This window comes from Halichoeres trimaculatus, unplaced genomic scaffold, assembly GCF_033239565.1.
Source record: "Halichoeres trimaculatus isolate MK-OKI-2021-1 unplaced genomic scaffold, fHalTri1.1 fHalTri1_scaffold_21, whole genome shotgun sequence".
Taxonomy (NCBI): domain Eukaryota; kingdom Metazoa; phylum Chordata; class Actinopteri; order Labriformes; family Labridae; genus Halichoeres; species Halichoeres trimaculatus.
The window spans coordinates 14,427,540-14,452,399 of NW_027437199.1; the positions used below are offsets into that span (position 1 = coordinate 14,427,540).

At 40.0% G+C, this 24,860-nt stretch overlaps 1 protein-coding gene across 1 annotated transcript in view; it reads right to left on the reverse strand.

The window, feature by feature from the left end:
* The window catches only part of LOC141810575 (anoctamin-4-like), a 42,746-nt gene extending 21,315 nt beyond the window's left edge, over positions 1-21,431 (reverse strand). The window contains exons 1-6 of the mRNA XM_074698257.1: positions 20,998-21,431; positions 17,956-18,030; positions 11,367-11,591; positions 1,726-1,920; positions 1,331-1,485; positions 1,074-1,223 (exon numbers count right to left, since the gene is read on the reverse strand). Coding sequence (XP_074554358.1) covers positions 1,074-1,223; positions 1,331-1,485; positions 1,726-1,920; positions 11,367-11,591; positions 17,956-18,030; positions 20,998-21,223 — 1,026 coding nt within the window. The 5' untranslated portion in view covers positions 21,224-21,431. The remainder of the gene's footprint in view (positions 1-1,073; positions 1,224-1,330; positions 1,486-1,725; positions 1,921-11,366; positions 11,592-17,955; positions 18,031-20,997) is intronic.
* Positions 21,432-24,860: the final 3,429 nt, after the last annotated feature.

Here is a 24,860-nt window from a genome sequence, read left to right on the forward strand (position 1 = left end):
ATAACAACTGCTTCCTTAAATAGGACCATGCTTCCTTCCATCTAAGTCTGACTTTTGGTCAGGGGGTAAAATAACTTCTCTATTTCCTGGGTGGGTAGTCCCCCCAGTGGAACTTCTGACAGAGAAAAACTCATTGTTATCTCCGCCAAGGAGGTTATATGTTTGGTAGAGTTTGTCTGTTTGTTTGTGAACAACAGAATTTAGAAAGTAATGGATCATGATGAAATTTTCAGGAAATGTCCAAAATGTGATAAGGAAGAAATGATTACATTTTGGAGGTGATTTGGATCACCGTCTGGATCCAGGACTATTTTAAAGGATTCTTTATCATTGTGAGATAGGGCCGTTTTCAACATATGTGTATATAACACCACCATTAATGGTCAGATTGCTTTGCAAAACAATACAAGACAAGGTCATCATAATTTCTGACAGATGTAAAAGCACGATCCAGATCCTGGCACTATTCTGGATACTAAGATCCAGATTATGGAATATGTACTGGGTCATCATAATTTTCAACAGTGTCAGGTAACAAATTATCGTACAAACCTGCAACTAACACCAAATTGTAGCAGACAGTCTGCTGAAAGGGAGTATAACATTAAAGTAGGACTAAAATGTTGCGTAACAATCACAATATGCTTGGCAGAGGTCTGCACTCTCTGAGTGTTTTTCTAGTTTCTAGTAGGGGCAGGTGAAGATCTAAAGTTAGCAAGTTAACCTTATGTGTTCTGGTACATGCTTGTTGGGCTGCCACATAATTACTGTAACTCAATCACATCCTTGCTCTTGATTTTGAAAAATGCATAATCTTTCTTTTAAACTTGATGCTAACTGAAATATAAGACAACACATCTTTAAGCTTCTCTATAGCTTGTTGGCTTCTCAGCAGCCTGAGTAAAATAACAGGAAAAGTGCAACACTACAAAAATCCTGTCATAATTGCATTTTAAAAAAACACACAATGATCAAGACTTACTTACTTACTAAAAAGTTGCTTTATGGTTTATAATTAATGCTAAAACCTGTGTTTTTTTAGTAAGGAATTGATTTGATGGTTCCTCGTTTACCTCCTTCTCCATGTGTAAGCCCTCTGCGCGGATGTTTCGCTCAAACACCTCCCTCTTCTCTGACAATGGGCTGGACTTCCTGTATACCAGGATGTAGTCAATACGCCTCTTTCCATCACTGAAGCAAAGGCCACTTGACTTACTCCTGGCCTGAAACAAACAGGTAAGAAGTCAGGTAAGAACTGGCAGTGAGAGAAATAGTCTACCCCCTCAGTTTAGATAAAAGGGAAGCCCAGAAAGCTAACTGTACTACTCACCTCTGGGAGGCCAGAATCAGACTTTGTGTTTTCATCAAGTATGCTGCTGTGGGTTCCCGGGTTGAGCAGCGTGGAGTCGTCATCATCATCTCTGGACAGGCTGCTGGTGCCCTCTGACCGCACTCTCTCAAGCAGCACATTCACGTCCTTTACAGCTGATAATAATACAACAGTCAAATGGAAGCAATTGTCATATGGTCACAAGTCTGCTGATGTATGCACATTAAAAAAAAAAAAAAGAACATCAGCATTTAACTAAACACTGACCATGCAAGCCGTGCCGTACTCAAGCATGACTGTCACATGATATCACAACTACTCCCTCTATAAGCCTGTAGCTATCTTTGAGGAAGGTTTGTGGGCTGTACAGAAAGCTTTGTGGTGAGACTTCTCACCGAGGGGAGGCACATCCTCTTGAGTGCTGGAGTCCGGGACTTCAGCTGAGGATTCCTCCATGGTGTCGGCCTCCCTCTCACAGGAGAAGGCCAGGGGTCTGTCCGCTGCCTGGTAGCCTGAGGGCTGCAGCGGGACTCTGCGTCGGTGGGAGGTCTGCGGTTGGGGCTCAAACCCATGTAGAGATAAACTCACACCTGTTAGAGACACATGACATTTATTTCATTCAGTATTGCATTTATTTTTGCTTCTTGTGATGATAGCTCTCTGATTGGTACTAACCCAGTGGTGGACAGTAACAAAGTAAATTTATTTAACTGTTTAACATTATTTAAGTATCTGTGTGTTACTTCAGTATGATTTTAACAGACGTTTGACTTTTACTCCACTGCATTTCTATTATGCTCTATTTACTCACTTCTTTTGCTTTGGAGTCAGCATTTATTTTACTCTCTGAAATCCTTTCCCAAAGAAAGTAGAGTGCTTTGTGTAGTTCTGCATGGGTTTTGATTAAGTGATGTATTCATATCTGCACATTGTGAGATCTGACATCCAAAAATTTTCTATGTCTTGTTTTTAGTAAAGAAGAAAATCCTATCAAACTCAATATAAGCAGCATTTATATGACAAATCCAGAAAATTGTTTCATTACAAGAAATTACAAGAAAAAAAATGCTTAAATTGTTTGTAAAGAGTAAAAAGTACAAATATACATATACAAATTTACTTGACAAGTTTGTTGGAATAGGAATAATGTCCAAATACAAGAAACAGAACAAGTAAACTTTTTTTTCACATTAAAAGGCAAACACATCAAAAGGAAAGTTGTTTCTAACCCTTACTAATATGGGGAGAGATTTGGCTCAAATTCATTTACCTGTGTTTTTCAGATAAACAATTACATCCAAGATTTAAAATTTATAAATTAGTGTGTGCATTTATCATGACTTTTCCTTTTTAAATCCATACTTTTGCTTGTGAATTTTCATAGGTGCAATTGTGGATTCACTGGCACGCACATTTTTTTTAGAGACAAATGTTACACAGTTTTGAAGAGATTTACACACAAATTGAGCCTTTAAACTAGGGATGTCCCGATGCAGAATTTTTGACTTCTGATCCAACACGATTTTATCATAATGTGTTTTGCCAATACTGATCCAATACTGATCCCTTTCTCTGATAAATCCCCTAAAATGTTGAGTGATATTGTTGTAAATGATGAATCATATTTGTTGTATCAAAGTGAGCCCTGTTGGTACCTCCTTGAAAACACTCACTTTAAAAATGTTGCAAACACCGTTTTACTATCATTGCTTTCCAAAGAGAAGTAGTCCCACACAGGGGACATGTTTGCAACGTGGTTTGATTTACAGCAGCCGTAGAGTGTGACGGAAAACATGTGAAAACTGGATCCTGATCACGTTACAAAATCCGATACCATCCGATCCTCCAAAAGTAGCCATACAGGGCATTGATACCAATCAGTGTATCACACATGCACACAAATGATCAATTTGTGTGCATGTGTCCATAAAATATTTGCCTAATGCACATCCATCACACGTTTATTAATTAGGTGCATTTATTTCAACAGACGAGCAAATTTACCTAAAATACTATCCAACAATAATACTACACTCTGTTTAGAATGCATCAGCTACATCTAACAGTAGCAAGGCCACCAACAGTTACAGGACATGCAAAGAGTAGTAAGCTCCATATGTCTCCTTATGCTAATACCAGGGTAACAGAACCTGAGAGGAATTTTCTTTCTATAGAAAGAAAAAGAAAGATACACAAAAAAGATAAAGGAAGGAGCTATAAAACAGAAATAAGCAGATATTGTGGAAAGAACGAACAATAGAAACTTATAAAAACTTCTCGTTGACCGTAATCTACATTAAGAAGACTATTTTTGGAAAAGTAGAGCCTGTCTCTGGAACACAAAAGCTGGTTGAGTCTATTAAAAATTGAGTTTATTGAGTCTATTGTAAAAAAAAAAAAAAAAAAAAGGGGTCTTCAAAGTAAAAATTGTAGAAACAGGGCAAAACAGCTAAAACCAACTCTCTCTGAGAAGGTCTGTGTCTCTTACTCTCCGTCCTCTGGGGACTTTGGTAGAGGTGGGCGGCTGTCTACGAGGTTTACGTGCTGAGTTTTTTTGTGACAGGAGAGGTGACTCAGCTTATTTTTCTGCTGAGCCGCAGTACCGGGAACAGAGATAGAGGTTGGGGAAGTGTCTCAGCCCTTAATCAGCTGTTGATGCTTTACAACATCAGAGCCTGTGGCTGCGGCAAATAGAAAGGGGACAGATTTAAAACTGTTATAAATATTTCTCTACACTAAGTTTTATCTACCGTTCAGGAGAGTCATCGGTCAGAAAGATAAGCTGAGACAGAGACAATGCACAGTAAAAACTCTAAAATGAGTATATATTTTTTTTTGTCTGATTGCAAATTAAATGTTGTATTGACACGCTATCCTACATGTTCTGTTAAGTCTTAGATTTGTGCACAAAGATTGTGCAAACAACCATTTTTCATGATATATTTTCTTTTCATTGAGATGACTTTTTTAGAAATCTGTTTTCACTTTAATATTAAAGTTTTTTCCAATGCATTTTTTGTAAGAAATAAATAAATAAATAGAAAAAAGCCAAATTTTATTGACCAAGATTGATTGATAAAAGCAATAAAAGGATAAAACATTGAAGGGTGAATATATATGACAGGCCCTGTATACAGCCAAAAGAAAGTGGACCTAAAATTGAACCCTGGGGTTGGCACAATTCTTTTCTGTAGTGCTTTGATGAACATTTACTTGTACTGACTTGAAACGTTCTGTAAGGGAGGTGGGATTTAAAGCAGGTTAAGAAGATAAACTCTAACTATTGCCTCTGTGTTGCTTTAGTATAATTTATAGCAAAATTATGATCAGACACTCTACTTGCAGTGGTCCCTTAACCTATCCAATGTTAAGGAACAGCCAATTTTGTGTCTTCTATAGAAGGATAAAAGTTTATTTTGAGTTTTACTAAATAACCATTACATATCCATGTACACTATATCGACTCTGATCAATGACCTCATATTCACCTCGTCACTCTTGTGCATTCCCACATTGTACAAAATCCCCTCTCATTAACAGGAAAGAAGTGTAACACACTTTGCCTCACAGAGGACTGATACACCCCACATTAGCCTCTATAAAGCTGCTGCACTGAGACAGTCAAAGGTAAGTCAAACAATATATCCATCAAACTTTAACAACCCTCTGGTACATCAGTAACTGGAGCCCCAGCTTAGTCACGCGGTCCTGAAGGGCTGCTATCACACAAGTTGAGGAGTAACAGATAGATCCACTCGGATTTCAGTCACAGTTCATACAAAGTGTTTTGTAAGATTTTTTACGTTAAATTTTCATTTACTCTGAATTCCTCTAAGACTTGAGTATAATTAAGAGGGAAACAAGGCACCATGGATTCTGGAAATGTCAACAGACTACATTGAATGAAATGACTTCAAGTTGTTAGCATAGGTGGGAGCTAACAAACAGCTAACTTTAGCAGGAGTAATGTAAGCTACTGGAAACAGGCTTATCCTAGTTTTGAAATGTTGCTGACATTTTACATTTCATTGCAGCAGACTGACACGGGCCAACAAATTCCCTTCAAAGAGTGTCATTCAAAAAAACAACAACAACAACAACAAAAGCAAAGAACTATCTGTCCAAAAATAAGCTTCAGTCGTCCTCTCCAGATTTGAAGTCGTGATGCTTTCAACCAGCCCAAATCCTAAAACAGGGCGAGCAGGACAGAAAGCTGTGCACAGAAATCACAGAAAGCATTCAGTGACTGTCAAAGTAAAACAAACCATTTCCAAACAAGATCATATTTAACGGCAACAAACTGGCATAATGAACAGAGCCAGACCAAGAATAAACAGGTTGGAGGATTCACAGCCAAAACAAGAACGAGGACACGGACAAAAACATATTGGGAAGTACAAGAACTCCTTTAAAAGGAGGTGCAGTGCAAACTGTGCTAGGTTAGGATAGCATACCACAAGTCGTTGATGACTATGCAGTCATGTGAGAGCGAGGCATGCTGCGGAAAGCGCTGCGCTGTCCACAGATGAACAGTCAATGAAAGGCTTTGTCATACAAGAAGTAAGTTTGATGATTGACGTGTAGAGCATCATCGCCCTCTCTATCTTTGTCAAAGTATAATGTTTTTACTAGCAATAAAATCTCCATGACAGGTGAGCTTTATGCAGAAAGTCTGATAACAAAACTAGGAAAAGGCAAATAATACAGTAGCAACAATCTGCCCAAAATAATTAAAAAATCAGCTTCGGAAAATTCATCCATAACATCAGTTATCCTGTTTAAAGAGAGAGAGAACAGTAGACATCATTCTCTGGTCATCGATGGAGGAGTGTAGAGCAGTTACAGAGTTTCTCTGAGAATGTTCTTCAATCATGACATGGCTTAAACAAGGCTCAAACACTCCATGTTAAGTTTTTATCTATCAGGATCTGCTGCGTTGGTATAACCTCATAGTGGAAAGCAAAAATGATCCGAAGTAATTTAATGTTTGCTAAAAATGATACTGATAATATACTTCCTCAAGGGAGGAGGCATGTTTGTCATGGTATTTACTAAGACATGGTACGAATTTGAGGGAATGCTCTGTCTTTAATGTGCTGCAATTTCCTTTTTATTAAAACACCCCACCACAAATCTATCTATCTATACAGTTCTACAGTTCTACAGTTCTACAGTTTCATTTAGCAGACGCTTTTGTCCAAAGCGACATACAACACAAGCAAGAATTTAGACAGAAGGAAACCTAGTTAGTGCGACAACAGTGCTACAAGCTGCAGGTGCTGCCAACATTCAGTAGTAGTGCTAAAAAATTTAAAAAATTATAAGAGCTGAGTCTTGGACCTACTGATTCATTCCACCCCTGAGGACAAAGAGGAGAAGGGTAAGATTCAGTGCTCAAGTGTTCCCTGAACAGATGAGTCTTCAGACATCTCTTAAAAGTAGTAAGGGACTCGTATAGTTAGGTGATTCATTCCACCATTTGGGCATAACAGAGGAGAAGAGTCTGGCTAGTGATTTGGAGCCGCGCTGGGCAGGGAGCACCAGGCGTCTTTCACAAGCAGAGTGTAGTGGTGAGAAGGATTCTAGACCTGGAAGAGGGACCCCAGGTAGGCAGGAGCTGTTTTGTCAATGTTTTGTAAGCCAGAGGAAGAGCTTTAAAGCGAAGAGCTGGAACCCAGTGAAGAGAGATTAACAGCTGGGTGACTTGTGCTGTTTTGGGCTGGTTAAAGACCAGACGTGCTGCTGCATTATGGATCATCTGCATCGGTTTGAATGTACACGCAAGGAGGCCTACTAGGAGGGAGTTGCAGTAGTCGATGCCTGATATCTATCTATCTATCTATCTATCTATCTATCTATCTATCTATCTATCTATCTATCTATCTATCTATCTATCTATCTATCTATCTATCTATCTATCTATCTATCTATCTATCTATCCTCTAAAAGCTTTGAAGTCAGATTTAGGAATCAATAAAAACTGTATTCAAGTTTTTTTTTTTTTAAAGAATTGGAATGAGTGCCCAACCCTCATTAGGACTTTTTGCTAACATTGAGTTGATGCGTTCAGATAAAAAATAATAATTCCACTCATTAATCAGATTTTATGATCAGTGTTTTCTTATCATGTCAGTCTTTGTATTGACTTGGGAAGTGTAAAAATTCACCCTGCTTTTGGTCCAAACACATCTCAAGATGTATAAGTTGATGCAGAAATACAATAAAGTGGCAACTGGTGGATAATCAATTTGTACTGAAGGCATGATTTTGTATTACAGACATCAACAACTTATTTTACCGTATTTATGCAAAAAGGCAGCACATCTTTTTTGCTCTTTAGGTTAGCAGGCTGACTTTTTACAGGATAAAAAAGAACAAGAGATGGTGTGTGTGATGTTTTGCGGAGGGGATCAGGGGGCAGTCACTTCTGCAGAGCAATGGTTCTTGTAACCATCATGGATTACAGAGTGGGGAAGGGGGGTGCATGTTTTCCCTATGGTAAATAGAGATTTTACACCTGCACTGGCTCATGAAAATCACACACACACACAATTACAAGATTAGTCCTTGCAGCAGCATGACCCATTTCTGTGTCTTACTGAAGCATCCTGGATGGAAGATGAAGAAGTACAGTGTGTGAAAATAATATCAATCAGGAGAAAGGGGGCAGCTGTAGAGAGAAGAGAGGGAGATGTGTGTGTCTGTGTGTATGTGTGAAGGTCAAATGCTTGCATGGCCACTTTGTGAGAGATGAAGCATAAAGAGGACATGTAAAACACATGAGCGTGAGCACTGCACCAAAAAAAGAAACAACCACTCAGTTGAGAACAAGCTGTCTTTGCTTCAAGACAACTTGCTAACACTCACCGTGCCGAGGTGGAGCGAGGAAGAGAGGCTGCTTCACCCCTGAGTGGGAAAGAGGAAGGTGTGGGGAAGGGGGGAGGATTCCAAGCAGCTGCAGCAGACGCAAAAACAGCCAGGATAATTCCCCCCATACGCACACACATGAACACACAGAAGTCACCCCAGCCTGCTAATGACCGTGCTGAGAAAAACAAACAAACACGACCTCCCAGGAGGGTCAGCAGCATCCCCCTTTTTACTCCTCATCATCGCTGCATTTGTAGTCCAAACACAGCTTTATACGCAACACACACTGAATCACACACACTCACACAGACTGATCAGTCATAACAAGAGTGCTACGACCGAGCAGCGGGAAAACGCTCACACAAGCTGACAAGGACCTTCTCTCGTGGAGAAAAAAAACCACACCAGCATGAGCAGGATGTTTACAGTGAGTGGATGAGCAAGGCAGAGAGAGAGGAAGACGGAGGAGAGGTGGTGCATGCCGCTCATCGACATTCTTAATCAGCCTTCTTCTGGCAGCCAATCAGAGGTCGAGCTGCTCTGACAGCAGCCAATCAGAAAATAGGGGCTGTCTGTGTCAGGATGCTGTAGTCCAAAACACTGACAGTTGGCACTGGTGGCTGTATCAGCTTGATCCTCTGATGGAGACAGAAGGGCATGAACACACACACACATACACATACACACACAAACACACATATGCATCAAAACGTAGATATTAAAGGATAAAAATATTTTATGGTCATATAAATGCAAAATATGACTGACCCTGAAGTGACTGTGCCATAACTTAGCTCAGCTTCGGTATAAGTTATTCATAAAAAAAGCCTCAGCTGGAAAATGTGATTCTTAGCTGTTTTGAGACTTAAACAGTCAAAGCTACAAAAACAAAATGGGTAAATGTTCAGCCAATAAAAGGGCCGTTTTGTTGTTACTATAGACAGATATTAATATCAATTTCAATTGTACAATTGCAACAGATTACAAAAATCACAATGACTGTTTTTATTCACATACTAATAATCTTTCACAATTCAATGCACCAATAAGATACTGGTATCTGGCATCAATCTGATACAGACTAAAACAGCTAGATTGGATATCAGTGACAAAGAGATGATCCATCAGACAGATCGATTGAACTCAGTTCTATTTTTCTGTGTTTACAACAACCATGCATGTATGGTGGGTAATGCTGTACTAACTACCCATAAGTGCAATTCCTCACTTATCCACTTCTGAGGTTTAAAGTCAAACTGTAATTCCTGTTTGTGTTGGAGATATACTCACAATACATTTACATATTTTTCATTCATTCATTTTCTTAACCGCTTATCTTATTCAGGGTCGCAGGTGGCTGGAGCCTATCCCAGCTGTTATTGGTCAAGAGGCGGGGTACACCCTGGACTGGTTGCCAGCCAATCACAGGGCTGACACATAGACAGACAACCATTCATGCACACACTCACACCTAGGGACAATTTAGAGTGATCAATTATCCTAATGAGCATGTTTCTGGACTGTGGGAGGAAGCCGGAGTACCCGGAGAGAACCCACGCATGCACGGGGAGAACACGCAAACTCCCCGAACACAGAAAGGCCCACCAGCCGAGCTGGGAATCAAACCAGTGACCTTCTTGCTGTGAGGCTGCAGCGCTAACCGTTGCGCCACCGTGCAGCTCTTACTTATCTTTAATTCTTTCAAATAATGACACAATCCTCATGTTGAGTAATGGAACGTCAACGTCAACTGGCATTACGGAATTTCTGAGAGTTCAGTTTAAAACTAAATCACTTCATAACAAAATTACAAAATCAAACTGTACCTCAAATTTTCAGTGTAGTAGTTCTACATCGTGAACAATTTGATAAGTTTTGTTAAAGGTTAAATCTTTTTAACAGCTTCTCATGTTTGCACTATTAAAAAATTCAGATTGATAGGCAGTATGAGTTTCAACACTACTTATCCTAACATACCATCTCTAGTTTTGTGGAGAGTGATTGCTGTGTGTTGACTATCTGACACTTTCTTTTTAGTTGATGAGAATAAACACTCTCATTGGCTGGGTATCTGTAGAGGCCTGTAGTTGTCCTGTTGACAGATGTTGGTCTGTCAGCGCATAAATCCCTGATGACCTCTGATGTGCTTCACTTGGCTCCAACTGTTTGCAGCAAATACCAGTGTGTGGCCTACATATTGCTTTGGATGGAAAAGAGTATTTTATTATAAAAATTATCTCTACAAATGGCCTAATTGTGCAGTTTGACTTAAATGCTTTTATCATTCAGTCTTTTTTAACTCATAAAGGAAACTTTACATCTTATGAAAAAAGGTTTAATAAAAAATGTTTTTTAAATTTGTACAAAAATAATTTTAGTTAGTGCATCTATGGTCTTAAAGACCGTGTTCTCTAAATCTTATGTGATGAAGATGACTTTGGGTTCCAGATGGAGGAATTAGTAAGAAAAACAGTGTAACAAGCAAAGTAAACTAGCTGAAGAAATAATACAGGTATGGAAATCAGCTGCAGACCCAGATTTTCTCTACAGATCCATTTATAAACGCTGCACAAAAGGTACTTTTTTGGTGTTTGTTACATTTTTTTTATGTTGGAATAAAACATCTTGGCAATAAATCTTATACCACTGGAAAGCCTGTTTGTTTCCTGTCTACAAGTTGCTACATTTGTAAGGAACATGTATTTGTGGGATAAGTTTCAGGCCTGAGTATGTGTGGGTTGCACCCATGAAAAATTTGCCACATCACCTCAACAGCAATGCCACTCAACTAATTCTGCAGTTGGTGACTCTAGTTTGGAGCTTCTGGTACCCGAGGTGCCTACTTCAAGAATCGGTGTGCCACGTTTTGCTAATCTGGATAGGGCCTGTGTGCTAGGGTGACTTCAAGCTGGTGTATTGCAAAACACAAATTGCAGCATTATTTGAAGTGTGATGGTGTGGCAGCATCACCCTGTGAAATAAGGTTTGTCATCAAGCAGAGACAAAGACAACAAAAAAACAGTCTACAGAATAAAAATGTCTTTGCTTTTCGCACTTATTTTAAATATATCAAGAGTTGAAAGCTCTGCTGGTACATTCCATCAAAGAGGACTCTCTTAAACAGTTTTTACTGTGTATTTGTCAGTGTGTTCTTCACTGTACGTACTGGTGCTGCTGTCACAAAGAGTCTCCTGACTGGCACTGAAGGTGGGCAGCGGGCTGATGGACAGCGAGGCTGGGCAGGACACTGGCTCCAGGTGCTCGCTGAGAGGCTGGACTGCCGAGACCTCAGAGTGAACGCAATCTGGACTTGGAAGGTTCTGGTTACTGCCTGGGAAAGGACTCTTCCAGTGGGAGAACCCAATGGCCACTTGACCTCCGAGGTCAAACCCTGCAGAAAGAGTCAGAACAAAATCAGAGAAAAAAACAGATGACTGGGAGTATATCTTCAACTTTTGCTTGTTTACTTTTTCGTCCAACCATTTTCATATATTAAACTTTTGCACCATAGTCCCAAATCATATAAAGATGCACATTTTAGAGTTTAGACTGACTTTATAAAAATGCTCACAGAGGGGTGAACCCAAGTGGCAAGCATCAGTGATAAAGCAGATGCAGAAGTGTTCAAACCATGCAGTTACCCAAGTGCCAGAAGCGACAAGACCACCTTTCAAAACATTGACATTTCCAGCTAAAAAGGACATGTCTACAATACACTGTCCAAGGCCCTGATACCAGCTACCCAATTGTTTGTTAAACAAATATCAGATGCACAGCTGTTCAGCACATCACTGTTAGCCTGGGGGCAAGGCCCAACCGAGCCTTAACTGTTTAGTAGTTCAGTATTTTTATGTAAACTTGTTACTTTGTGGGTAAATAGTTATTTAAATCTTTTTTCCCTGAACTTGAGGGAAATTTTTCTTCAAACTTTAATCTGTATCTGTTCCTTTCTTCTACCTTGGAGTAGGGTGCTTTACCCAGCTGAGGAAGTCACTTTAATCTGGGCTCACTCTGTAGCAGAGTGGCAGAGCAGGTCTGAAATGGTCCTGAGTCTAATTATACAGTTAAAGTATCACAGTTTTATCCTTACTGCTGCTGCCCTCTAGTGGTAGAAACTTCCAAAATCATAAAAAGCATCCACCTTTAACTGTCATCACACAATTTTCTTCTGGCAGATGTGCAGTTGTAAGCAGTGTTTACAGATGGGAGGAGATACTTGACCAATCAGCATCTATCCTTTTATTTCAGATTCAGCCTCTAAAGAAGAATATTTCTGTTGAAACACATTAAGATGAAAAGCATTATTCACTTAAACCTGTTTTTGTTCCAGACTTGTTCAAAGCAGAGAAACATTGGGTCTGATTTCATTAATGAAAGATAATTTAAACTATACGCACTTGATGTCACTTTAATTAAAGTAGGTCTGTAGAGGAGCTGGTGGCTTAAAAAAAACGATAATCAAGTTTATTTTTGATGATTCAGGTCCTGTTGACAGTTGGCGTTAATCTAAGTGTCTCACTTTAATTGCAAACAAAGAGCAGTCTTTCTGCTCTGCTGCTTTTCTTTTTTAATCTATTTTTAGGACAGGCAGACTGCTGAACCAACGAAGCTCTTCTGTAACCCTTGACTTTTTTCCTCTCAAGGCCCTTCCATTAATTTCTGATACTCTAAATCAAGTTTATACTTTGCATAGTTGATGAAAAAGACAGTTGATTACCAAGGTTGTAACCATAGACTGTATATAGAGTGGACAGCGTGGCTCTGCCATTTATCATTGTACGGTTTGAAGCCAAAATACCCCCGTCACAGGCACAGCCTCTACTGCCAGAGTCTGCGCAGTAGAGACGATGAGGGTTTATGGGAGAATCTTAGTGGAGCCGGGTGACAAAACCAATCTTTTTTTTTTCTTTCGAGAGTCTAATCACTTCTTGACTCTACCTCCCGACATATTTTACAATCCCTGAAAGCTGTCAATCATCATTACACGTTCCGTCAAAGCTCATTTTTAATCTCTTATAACTAATGAAAACAAAACTTTTCAGAAAAAAAAACTTGGATACAAGGCAGCCAAATGATATCTTCAAATCACCACAACAGTCGGACGTGAGAAACATTTCTACCAGGTGTATACATTTTTTAAATTGTGACCACAGCCCATCTGGAATGGCTGGAAAGCTGATTTTTTAACCTATACTGCAGCCAGCCACCAGGGGGAGCAGTTTTTGTGGAGACCTCACTTCAAGCCGAGCAAGCGGACGTCCATTTTTTTTTACAGTCTAGGGTTGTAACCAAACAACACTAGGACTCAATATGGACAGTAAATATAAGTGAATGTAAAAATTAAAACAGATTTCATGATCAAGCTAACTACAGTATACTATCAAACAATTAACTATGCTAAGTAACAATCCTAAAATATGTATTTCTGCCTCAATTATCATGACCAAGGTCTCATAGGCTGCAGTCTTGTGTGCTCATCTTTGGCTTCAAAGGATTTCTGGTTTATTGACACAACTTTGTGCCAATGTTAAGCATTACTCTTACTATCTATTTTTTTCAACTTCTTAAATCTTTGAAAATAAATATCCATCCCTGGCTCACTGTTAAGAGATGTATCTTATACTTGATGTCATTTTACCATTTTATCGACTTACTTTGGTGCACAACAAACTCACCAGCTGGTTTTTGTGTGCATGCTTCCTGTGATGTCAAGTGACCTGCCTGCCTAAAAGAACAGGGGCAGGTAGAGTTGAGCAGCACACTGCTCTCACTCTGCATGGTTTTCTTGTGAATAACAAATCCCACTAAACAAGTTCAGCCTGATTAACAGCAGCACCTTTGAGCTTCCCCTCCATACAGTACGAGGCTGAAGTATAAATCCTGATAAACTCCTCAGCTGCTTTATAGCCTCCTATAGAATCTTTGCTTGAATCAGCAGTTGCAACAGCTAGAGCACACAAAGGGTTCCCAGTGGGGATTCTGTCGAGTACAACCAAGAAATTCTGTCTGCATCATAAAAGTTGTAAGTAAAGGGTGGCTTTCGTTCATAAACATTTGCAAACAAAAGTGGTCGAGAAACACATCAAAACCTGCAGATGTAATCCTCAGTATTGTACTTTTTGTAAGCAAAGACTGCAGTTTTGACTTTAAAGGCTAAAGAATCAGATCAGCTTACCCACATATTGATACCAGGACATGAGTGCAATACAGAAGACTCTGAAACAAAATAATCTGAAGGTTTTTCTTTTGTCAGTGTAACTCGCTGTACAATGATGTATTTGTGTTGGTGCTCAAGAGCTGGGACAGCCATCACATTAAGGCTCTTGCTTGAAGATGTGCCAGCGACCTTAAACATCCCATGAAAGTCACCTGGAGAAGCGGAAGGGGCAGTGGAGGTAATCCACACCTGGCATATATCCGAACGACCTCCAAAACGCAAGGTGTGCGCAGCCTTTCTGAACATATTGTATTCTAAGCATTATGTATGTCGCAGTCATCAGAAAAAAGTGTCCGCGTAGCTCTCTGAGGAGAGGAAGGCCCAGATATGTAGCACCTCCACTTCCTGACACCACAGATGCAGGTGCAGGTATCTAGGTCGTACTCTGCATTATGCAATGACAAGTTTGGACCCTTTCTGTGAAAACCATGGAGATGAAGCGGAGAAACTTAGCAGGATGAATGTTTCAAAGTAGACTTGGTGACAAAGTAGAGTAACACATGACATAATTTTGCATGTACTATTCTATGTCCCATTTCCTGCAGATAAAGATGGATGACACCACTCCAGCATCTCTAACTGAACACAGATGCAGCAAAAACAAGCTCTCAGGCAGGCGTGATCCACCTTGGGTTCGTAGGAAGGAATGCAGGTAGGCTAGTGGAGCATGTATATTGATGTTTCTGCACGCCTATCTGCCAAAGTACAGATTTAGCTTAACTCAGGTCATCTCAGTCCACAGCAGATCAAATGTTTGCTGTTGTGAAGCAGACATTTTCAGTGAAGGAGAGGTGGGTTGCCGGAGTGTGAGCGATTGTCTATGTCTCTGAGAATAGGACAAACCTTTATTTCAATATCTGATACAACTTTCTGAGTTTGTATTAAGTCAATACCTGATATCAGGATCCAAGCACATTTCCTTTGTTCATCAATCAGTGTGGAATTCAGCACCCCCTGCATGTCCACGCCTCCATTGTAATATGCAAATAATATGTAAATTAACTCGGCACCTGAGCCCTCTCTGGATGAACAGAAAACTGAAAAAAAGAATGTGTGAGATGTAAAAAAAAAAAAAAAAAAAAAAAAATCATGCAAGGCAAATTGGAGGTGCAACTGAAGACAGAGTTGACAGAGTAGTTAAGGGAATTTTGAATTAGTCTCATATAGATAATAATAAATTGATAGTATCGTATGTGGATGCTATTGTCATCAATCAGCAGTCAGAAATAGTTTTGAGCACTGTTTGCACACAGCACATGTGTATTTCTCACCCACACCCACTAATCTGAACTCTTTCACATCTTCTGATAACTTGTTTTAGAGTTCTTCAGACCTAGACCTATGTGTTGTGGTATGATATATTACAATTTTTGGGGGTGCCGATTACGGCTGAACAATTTTGGAAAATAATCTAATTGCGCTTTTTTTTTTTTTTACCAAAAATGCGATTGCGATGGCAATTTAGCATATGATTTTTAGGGGGATGCTTATTTGCTGCATTGTTCACTGAACACAAGTTTCAAGTCATTCTATAGTATGACCAACACAACAAAAGATACTGCTAACGTTTAAACAAGTCTTTTTTGCACTTCTTAATTGAAAAAGAAAAAGGAACTCTGAAATATTACTGACCTCCAGTTGTCAGTAAGAGTAACAAACCATACAGAAAGAAGTATACAAGGGGTGTGGCTCTGCCAGCCACAATCATTCTACTGGATGGATCTTTGTAGCTCACAGGGGTTTTTTTGCCAGAAAAAAACAGCATTTTGACTTTTGCTGGTTTTAATGAAGAAAGAGTATAAGTTAGTATAGTCCCTCCAGGTCTGTGTACATCAAACTTTTTTTTTCCCAATTACAGCCTTTGCGATTTGAAAATTGTATTCTTTTAAATTGCGATGTCAGTTTTAAATCGAATAATTGTCCAGCCCTAGTGCCGATTCAATTGAAATTGCCATTCTTAAATGTATTTTGCGATTTTTAGTTTCCTTTTTTAACACCTGACCATGTGAAAAAAGTCAGATGATGATGATAATGCCCACACACTTTATATCAGGAGCCATGTTTTCCCATAAAATGCAAGTCATGTGAGTCAGAGAGAAACATTTCACCTTCTGCTGGAAAAAGTGGTACCTTTTTTTTCCTATTCAGTTCATAAACAAACACTGAAGTAAAGAATCTGAATTTGAAAAAACAAAAAGTCCTGATACCTTAATGTCGGATTTGTTCTCCCACCCCTACTTTCTATACATTTTCACCAAAAATACATGAAAACATGTGGTGCTCATTATTTATAATGTTTTTAATGAAGTCAATTGGAAAATTGGGATAATGCCCTTCAGAGTGTCCATTACTCAACTTTCACAGACTTTCAATAAATTGGAGCTGCATTACTGCAGAAGAGGTTTAAGATTGCTTTTCTTGATTTTACCCCATGTGGGTCCTCTCTAAACCCCTGCCTCAGGACTAAGCTCAGCTCTGTCTATTAGGTACATACCTAGTGAATTATACAGAAGACGAGGCAGGAATAAGTGGAAGATTATAATCGATTAGAACTTTAAAGAACAGACAATGATGCTGACGAGAGTTTTCCTCCATAACAAAGGCCAGGGCTTTTAAATCACAGCAGCACACTAACTCTTTCTGTCAGAGTGCGGAGCAGCACTATAGATCTTTCCCTTTGTAAAACCAAGAGGGTGAGTCCCAGTGGTCTAAAGCCCTCCCTCAGCACTTCATAAGCTTTTTTTATTTAGCCCAGGGCGAAGAGAGGAACACCTGCATGCAGCACTGCCTGAGCTGAACCTTGAGTCCCTTTCGTCAAAGCATTCAACTTAAATTTCAATTCTCCAACCGGAGCCTCAATAGTCATTGAAATCATGTCTACAGACAAGGTTGGGATATTGCAAATGGCAGCAGCTTGCACTTTTTCTGACAGGAAGGCAAATAATTTTAGATTACTTCATCAACAATGCGCCGTTTCCTGTCAATAACCCCTGACATCAAAACAAAGTTACAAGGGAAATCTTCAATTTTCACACAGCTTTGCAAAAACAACATTTAAGTCTCTCCCTCGGGCTTCCTGATGGCGTACTGTTAACACAGCACCACACTATAGGATGCAGTCAAATCTATGAAGGTCTCAATATCTCATACTGGTTTGATTTTGTTTTGTATGAGCTACCCATAAGCACTCCAACAAGATGTTTCAAGCAATTCAGAGTCCAGGTGATGATTTCCTAGAGGAGGAGAAGAACAAGCTGCTCGTGCTGAATTCACAGAGTGTATCTTGGTGAAATGGTCAGTTATCTCTCAGGGGTTCTGATGTAACATGAAAACACTTTTCACACAACTCTGCAATGCAGAGTACACAATTGCATCAGCCACAGTCTTCTTGTTTGCTTGTGCTTTCTGTTTTTTATAAGAATGGCTTTAAGTGCAGGCATATGGTGTTCTTCAGTGATGATTTTTTATTGTTCACAAAGGTAAAGTCAATAAAACGATGATGAAAATCGTTCTTCTGCCAGGAACAAAAATCACTTACCAATGGTGATCCTACTGACGCAGCTGTAGAAAGTTCCTGAAGAGACATTGTAGCTGCTACTGCTGGGCTCACGGTCTGCAGAGATCAAATATATGGTATCAGTTAATCATGCAGCCTGAGTCCAGTCCTAGTTTGAGTCACTTTTACTATGTGTATGTGTATTTAAGACAAACTTTATTTCTCATGTGTGCAGGGTTTAAGAGTGTCCACACAGCCCTTCTACCTGGTTCTGTTCTTGGTGGACTGAGAAATGTCAGGACACTGTGTGTGTTACAGAAATAAAACTCCTAATCTTGCAGTGTTTGTGCCCTGCTCCACACATTGAGTCACATAGGAGAAAAAGCACTTGACCTTGGCAAAATTAAGGGAATAAAATCCATGAGTCTGGCAGCTTTAGTGCTTCAGTCTACCAATTTATCGAGAGCGGGAATGGAGTCATTCACTGTGGCAGAACAAAGTGAATACAAGTCACAACACTAGGGTTTCTATCACAGAGAGCCAATAACTCTGGAAGGCTTTAATATTGAAATAAAAAAATCAAGGAATTAATGCCATAAATCCTGCAAAAGGATATTTATGATCTACAGTCTGGATGTGTCGTAGTCTGCATCTGAATTGCAGCAACTTATACATTTTTTTCTTTTATAACCTCATATTTTAAATTACAACTTTGGACATGCATTATCTTTATCAGCCTTTAAAGATGCTGTGAGGAGGATCTGTTTGCCTGGAGTCTCACACACACATTGTTGCAAATGACTTTTAGTGAGTTGAGTGTTTGTTTTGGAATCAAATGGAGATCAGATAGAAACAAATTTTCTTTGTTCAATACAACTTTTCACTGGATACAATGCACCAAAGTAAGGCATTGTAGCAGTAGACGGCTATATGTTGTGCTATCGGCAGCCCAGTGCTCTGACGTATCTGCATACTAACATGAAAACAATTAAACACTGTCAGTTTGTATGACGTTTAGTAGCTGTTTATATTTAACGCAGCTGGCAGCCCCAAAACTCTAGGACGTGTCCATAATGTGTAACGTCAGTAAATCCTGGTTAGCTATGTCCTGCCAGTCATCTACCAATCAGAGCTAACGTAACCTCACTCTTCATTTTATTGATAGACTCTCAAGTTTGAACAAACCACTGCAGAATAACTGCTGACTGTGGGTTGGAATGAACATTATCACAAACAGTTTAGCCCCTGTGTTATAGAGTGATACAGCCTGAGCTAAAGGCTAATTAGCCTTTAGCTCAGGCTGTATCACTCTCCCGTTCAGCTTTCTTCTGCTCTTCTGTCCTTTTCCTGTCAGACAATTAGGCTCCTGTGTCCACCAACACTACACAATCAACCACATAAATCATTTTTAGCAGCGAAAAACACTCTTCTCACTACTAAAGTTCGTTAGCCAGTGTGGTGTCTCATAGAGATTTATACTTGTCGTAAATTAATCCAGTCCTGCTTGACCCGATCAGGAAGCTAAGAAGCAGCATTTTGAAATAACCTCTAACATGTAATATTGTTTCTGATAATCTCATTTTAAAGTGTGTATTACAATCAGGTGTGTATCTAGAAGGGAGGCTTTTTTCAAGATCACTTAAAATTTCCTCACAGCCCCTTTAAGAAGTAACCACTGGAGATCTGTGTGTATGATTCTACTGTGTTTGTGTATTTTTTAATAAGAATAACCTACACACAGGAACATAGCATCTGTTTGGTACATCTATTCCTCGTCCTTAAATTCTGCATGGCCCCCACTGAACCCATGTATGGCTCTTAGTAGTTTGTCCATTCTGTGTTGCTGTAGAAACATGCTGTAGCAAGTTGGCAGCTTTATGTAGAGATAAAAGGTTCATTTGAAAAAAAGCAGAACAACAATTTTTATTCTTAGGTGACTCCAGGTTTTTCAGGTGATTATGCAAGAATTCAAACAAGCCAACCAATATCACATCCCATTTCTACTATGTCTGTACAGTTGTGTACCGTAATACTACAAACTGAACATTTAACAACAGCACTCAAATAAACAGAGTTGCATTCATGTATAAAGTGTATTGTTACATACGCAAGGTGAAAACTGTGAGGAAATCTGTTTCAGTCAGTCGCAGTTGCACATGGAAAGATTTACAGTTTCTGCCACTGCCAACGTGAAAAATGCATTGTTCATATCCTGCACAAAATATTTTAAAGTAGCTGGGTTGAATAAAAAACAGCTTGACATTACAAAGGCTTTGCTGTGAATTAATGAAGATAACCTTTGACAGCAGAAACTGGGGGCTTAATTGAGAACTCCACGCCATCAAGAGACCCAGAGGTGAAGTCATTACTCTGCCTCTGCAGAGGGAATAACTTATTTTGACACTGCATTCACCACTTGAAGGAACCACCGAACAGCTTAGCTTCCCTCTCAGAGCTGAATAAAATGCGTGCATTCCCTTTGAGGACTTTTGTAGAGACTCTAATTTCTTGATTCACTAATCTTACAGCTACAGCCTTCGTACAGAAGAGCAACTGCAGCACATTCATCACTGACTGGGAGTCCACTCAGCATGAACATTCACATTTGCTTCTTTATTGCAGATAAAGCTTCAGCTATCATTTACTAATAAAGTTGTAAAAAGTCAAGAAAACTATATCAGCCTCTGCTTTTAGAAAGATACATAATTTATCATGAGACCAAGCTCTATAAATGTTTACACTCATTTGCAAAGTGATCCAGAGATAAATCAGCTGTATGGGTCAGCTCTTTTTTTTTTTAATTTGCTGCATCCAGGATTGAAAAACTCCTCACTGAAGTGCTTCACTGGATTGATGGTTTTGCTTCCACTTTGTCACTACTTTTTCTACTCATGGGAAGATGAAAATGTGTTTTCTAGTCAGTGTGTTGGAGCACATAGGAGTCAAATAACCACATTTCAAATCACTCTCAACAATAAAATTAGAGTATTTGGGAAGAAGCTTCAATAGTAAATTGGGATTACTTGTGTTAATGTCTGCCACATTTGACTAACTTCATATTCTTCAGTTGCAGAATGCCTTTACCTGCAGATCCAGAGGAGAGGCGCGTCGCGATGGCACGGCGAGGACTTCGCGGACTTCCCGGACAGACCCGCACTCCCTCGTCCTGACATTGGAGGCAGATGACTTGGCTCTCCTGACCTTCTCCCACCCTGCAGCAGCCCATGTGCTCGCCCCCAGCTTGGATCTTCATGCCTGTGTTGATCCGCCGGACCAGTCGCATGTCTGCTGCTCCCTCATGCTCGAGCATCCTCTCCCTTCGCGGTGCTCACAGTTCTCATAACGCGTCGCTTCAGCGTATGAAGGGAACTACTACCAACAGTGTCGTTAAACCCACCCACTGTAGTTGTATGCAGGCGGTTTTATTTTCAAGCAAGTCACCAAAGTAAGCTCACCACCGGATCCCCATATCAGTCTCTGGTGGTGTGGGTGTGCGTGATGTAGCAGCACTTTACCAGCGGTTGTGGGCGTGGCTGCTTCACGTGGGTGATGAGGTCGCGCTGCCGTGAAAGTCCGTAATCCAGAGTTGGGTGATAACACACTTTTATACTGTTTATATAAATACTGTAATGTGCATAAGCATTGGTTGCCCTAAAAAAATGAATAAATAAATTTTAAAAAAAATAGAAAAATTTAAAATCAAAAACATTTTGAAAAACGTAAATAATAGAATAGAAAAGAATAGTACTTTATTTTCATTGTAACAAGTACAACAAAATTGAAGTCACAGCAGCAATCAAGAAAACAAAAGTAAGAAAGTGTATAGAAAGTGCAAAAAGGTCCATAAGAAAATAGATGATGACAGCTCGTCCATCATTGTCCAGTTCAGCCAGCCTCCACCTCCACAGGGTCCAGGACTGAGCTTCTTCAGTCATGCTCCATCTCTGTCTCCCAGATCCTGTCTGCTCAAAGCAGGTGAAGCTCTTCCAATTTGGCATTGGTGTCTGATGTTAGATCCGTTTGCCATGTCTGTAAATAGCATGATGCTACACTGCCTTTGGGTATTCCCTCTGTTGCTGGGTTAGCACAGCTAGCTCGTCCATCTTGTTGGAGATAGATCTTACATTCCCAATAACGATGGATGGATGGACAGATCCATGTCGTCACTTCTTAGCTCACACCTGAGAACCAGCATCATCCTCACCTCCTTCTCCTCACCTTTTGGGAAGACATCCGGCCTTGCACCAGTTAGCATTGACATGATACAGGCTGCTAACAGCTGATTTCACATGTAAACAATGCAGCCATGGTTACATGTACGATCTCCAGACAAACACAGGAGAAAAAGTAGTAAAAATATCACTGAAGCCACAAAATGTTTGGTGTCCATGACCAACAAATGAGCCATACAAAGTAATGATCCACTCCAAATACAAAGATTACGAAAAAAGAAGAAAAAAAATTAGAAGAAACGCACAAAGCGGAGAGAGCTGCTGCAAAAGGCAGCAATAGCCAACAGGGCAGTGCCTAGCAACGCAGGGTTATGCTAATACGCAGTTAACATAATTGCACATTGGAAAAAGCTGAAAATATTCGCTTATGAGCTAAGTTCAAGCATTAACACATACAAAACAAGAGATGTGATTGCAGAGATGTGATTAAAAGAAGGTTGCAGATGATGCACCAACAGCAAAGCCGGAAAGGCCAAATGAAGTCCAACATCAGAGCAAACTGTTTACTTAGCTGCATCACTTTGATATATCATGACGTATTCATCTATTTGGCTCTATGTAATGTTTTATAGTCTGATTAAGTTGCCTGTTCACCTTAAATTCTTTCCCATGTTCACGTGATCAGCCATGGTCCATGGTCATATGTAGACAGCCAAACCCTCTGGCCAATCTGGTACAAGAACATTGGTTGGCAGATTAAATGTAACGGTTTTCTTTATCCAATCCACACCAGCTACCAAACTCATGATATCAGGTCCTGCAAAACCAGGCAGTGGATGGCAGTCCATTCCCTGTTTCTTATGCTCAATCAGCCCTTGGTTTGAGGGTGAAGCCAGAGGACAGACTGATGGAGGCTCTGAGCAATGAGCAGGGCTCTACTAACAGAATCAGAGGGGCAGTCTCGCTGTCTAATCTGAGTTTCTGTTGAAACGATTCACCACCAGAGGTCGGAGGACTTTGGTGATTGTGGGGGAAAAGGGTTTTTGTGGGTGGGTGGAGCGTCACTGAATGAGGTATGAGTAGTCTGGATGAGATTGGAGCGTTCTTGTACTGCAGCAGAAAGTTGGTGTAGAGTTAAAAAATGAGCTGTTCATAATGTGGTTTGTCCACTGTGATTCCCATGAGTGTGGCCTGGTTCAGTAATAAGTTATCCAATGGCTTATGCCAAGTTTCATTCAAACAAAAAGGATGCTGGTTGATGGTAGAGGGTGTTTGAGGTAGGGCTGTCAAATAAGAGAGAGATCCATGAGTGTGGGTGACATCGCATGGACATAGTTGGTGCCATGGAAAACTGTGTCGTGTGTTGGATGTGAGTTGCTGATAAAAGTCTATGGATGAATTCTATCCATCTTAAAAAAAGTGAGCAGCAATACCAAAACAAATTGAAATTGTCCATGAAATCCAGGTCATACATCCTGCAGGCAGTTTCCCAGCTAGTAGTGGAGAGGTAAAGTTCTGATTAAACAAATGGTGTTTGACAGTGGTGCAGTGGGACCAGAGATGAATTTGGACTTTCAGGCCTTTCACAGGCCAGCTGAAAGATACAATGCTTCTAACATGTCCTGGGTCTAACCAGGGGTCTCTTCCCAGCTGGCACATCTCCCTAGAGAAGCATCCAGGATGCATCTTCACCAGATGCCCAAACCATCTCATCCAGCTCAGCTCCACTCGATGCAGAGGAGCATCAGGTTTTGGTCTGGGGCTTAGTCATCTGGGAGAGGCTAAGACTGAGCCTAGGCACCCTGCGGAGAAAGCTCATTTAAGCCTCTTGTATTCACAATCATGTCTTCTGGTCACTACACATAGCCTATGGCCATAGCTGAGGGCTGGAACATAGATTGACTGGGTCCCTGATTTCCAAATGTAAAAAAAAAAAAAAAGAAGAAGACTTCCATATAAAAACATAAAACAGACCACAGAGCAAATGTTCAATTTTTTCTTTTCCTCCTTAACCCAGGTAAGACATGGTCAATGGTTCAGGAGTGGTTTGACACAAGAAATTAGATAGTTGTAGCTAAACCACCTGATCCATCTGTGTGTGGTGGCTCTTGGTTTTCATACTCCAGCCTCATTCCACTTCTTGTGAAGTGTGAAGTTCTTAAACAGGTTTTTCTGGAAAATTCTGGTCAATGGAACAAGAGAAAAGTTACTTGTATTTAGACATTATTCTAGTTTCAAGCAAATTTTCAAGCAAAACTTTCTTGTTCCTTTGCCGTTTTTTTCCTTTTTCTTTTTTTTTTTTACTTGTTACAAGCAATTCAGACCTATTTTTTTGTCTTCAAATGACTTGAAACAAGACATTTTTCCAGACTGGTCAGGTGAACGCAGCTCATAATAAGTCTAAAAAGACATTTACTACTGACAATAAGTCAAAAAACACTTAAAGATTTCATTTTTTTGCAGTGTGAGTTTTGTGTGACATGGCCGCCCATCTACAAACTGATAAGCTCTTACATTAAAGTGCTTTTTCTTGGTGAACGTTGGAGCCACTGCAAAGGATGTGCAGAGGAGTAAACTGATTTGTTTGGATGAGAAAATTGATTTACCCACGGTGGGCTAATTGCTGAACTTGATGCCATTTAGAGGAAGGGAAAGAGCTTTTGTCATTGGATGTGGTCTGTCCTCTTCCAGTACAAGGCAATAATATATAGAGTCAGTATCTTCCAGAGAGTCTGAGGGACAGGGATCCTCACTGACTGAAAATGTTTCGCAGTC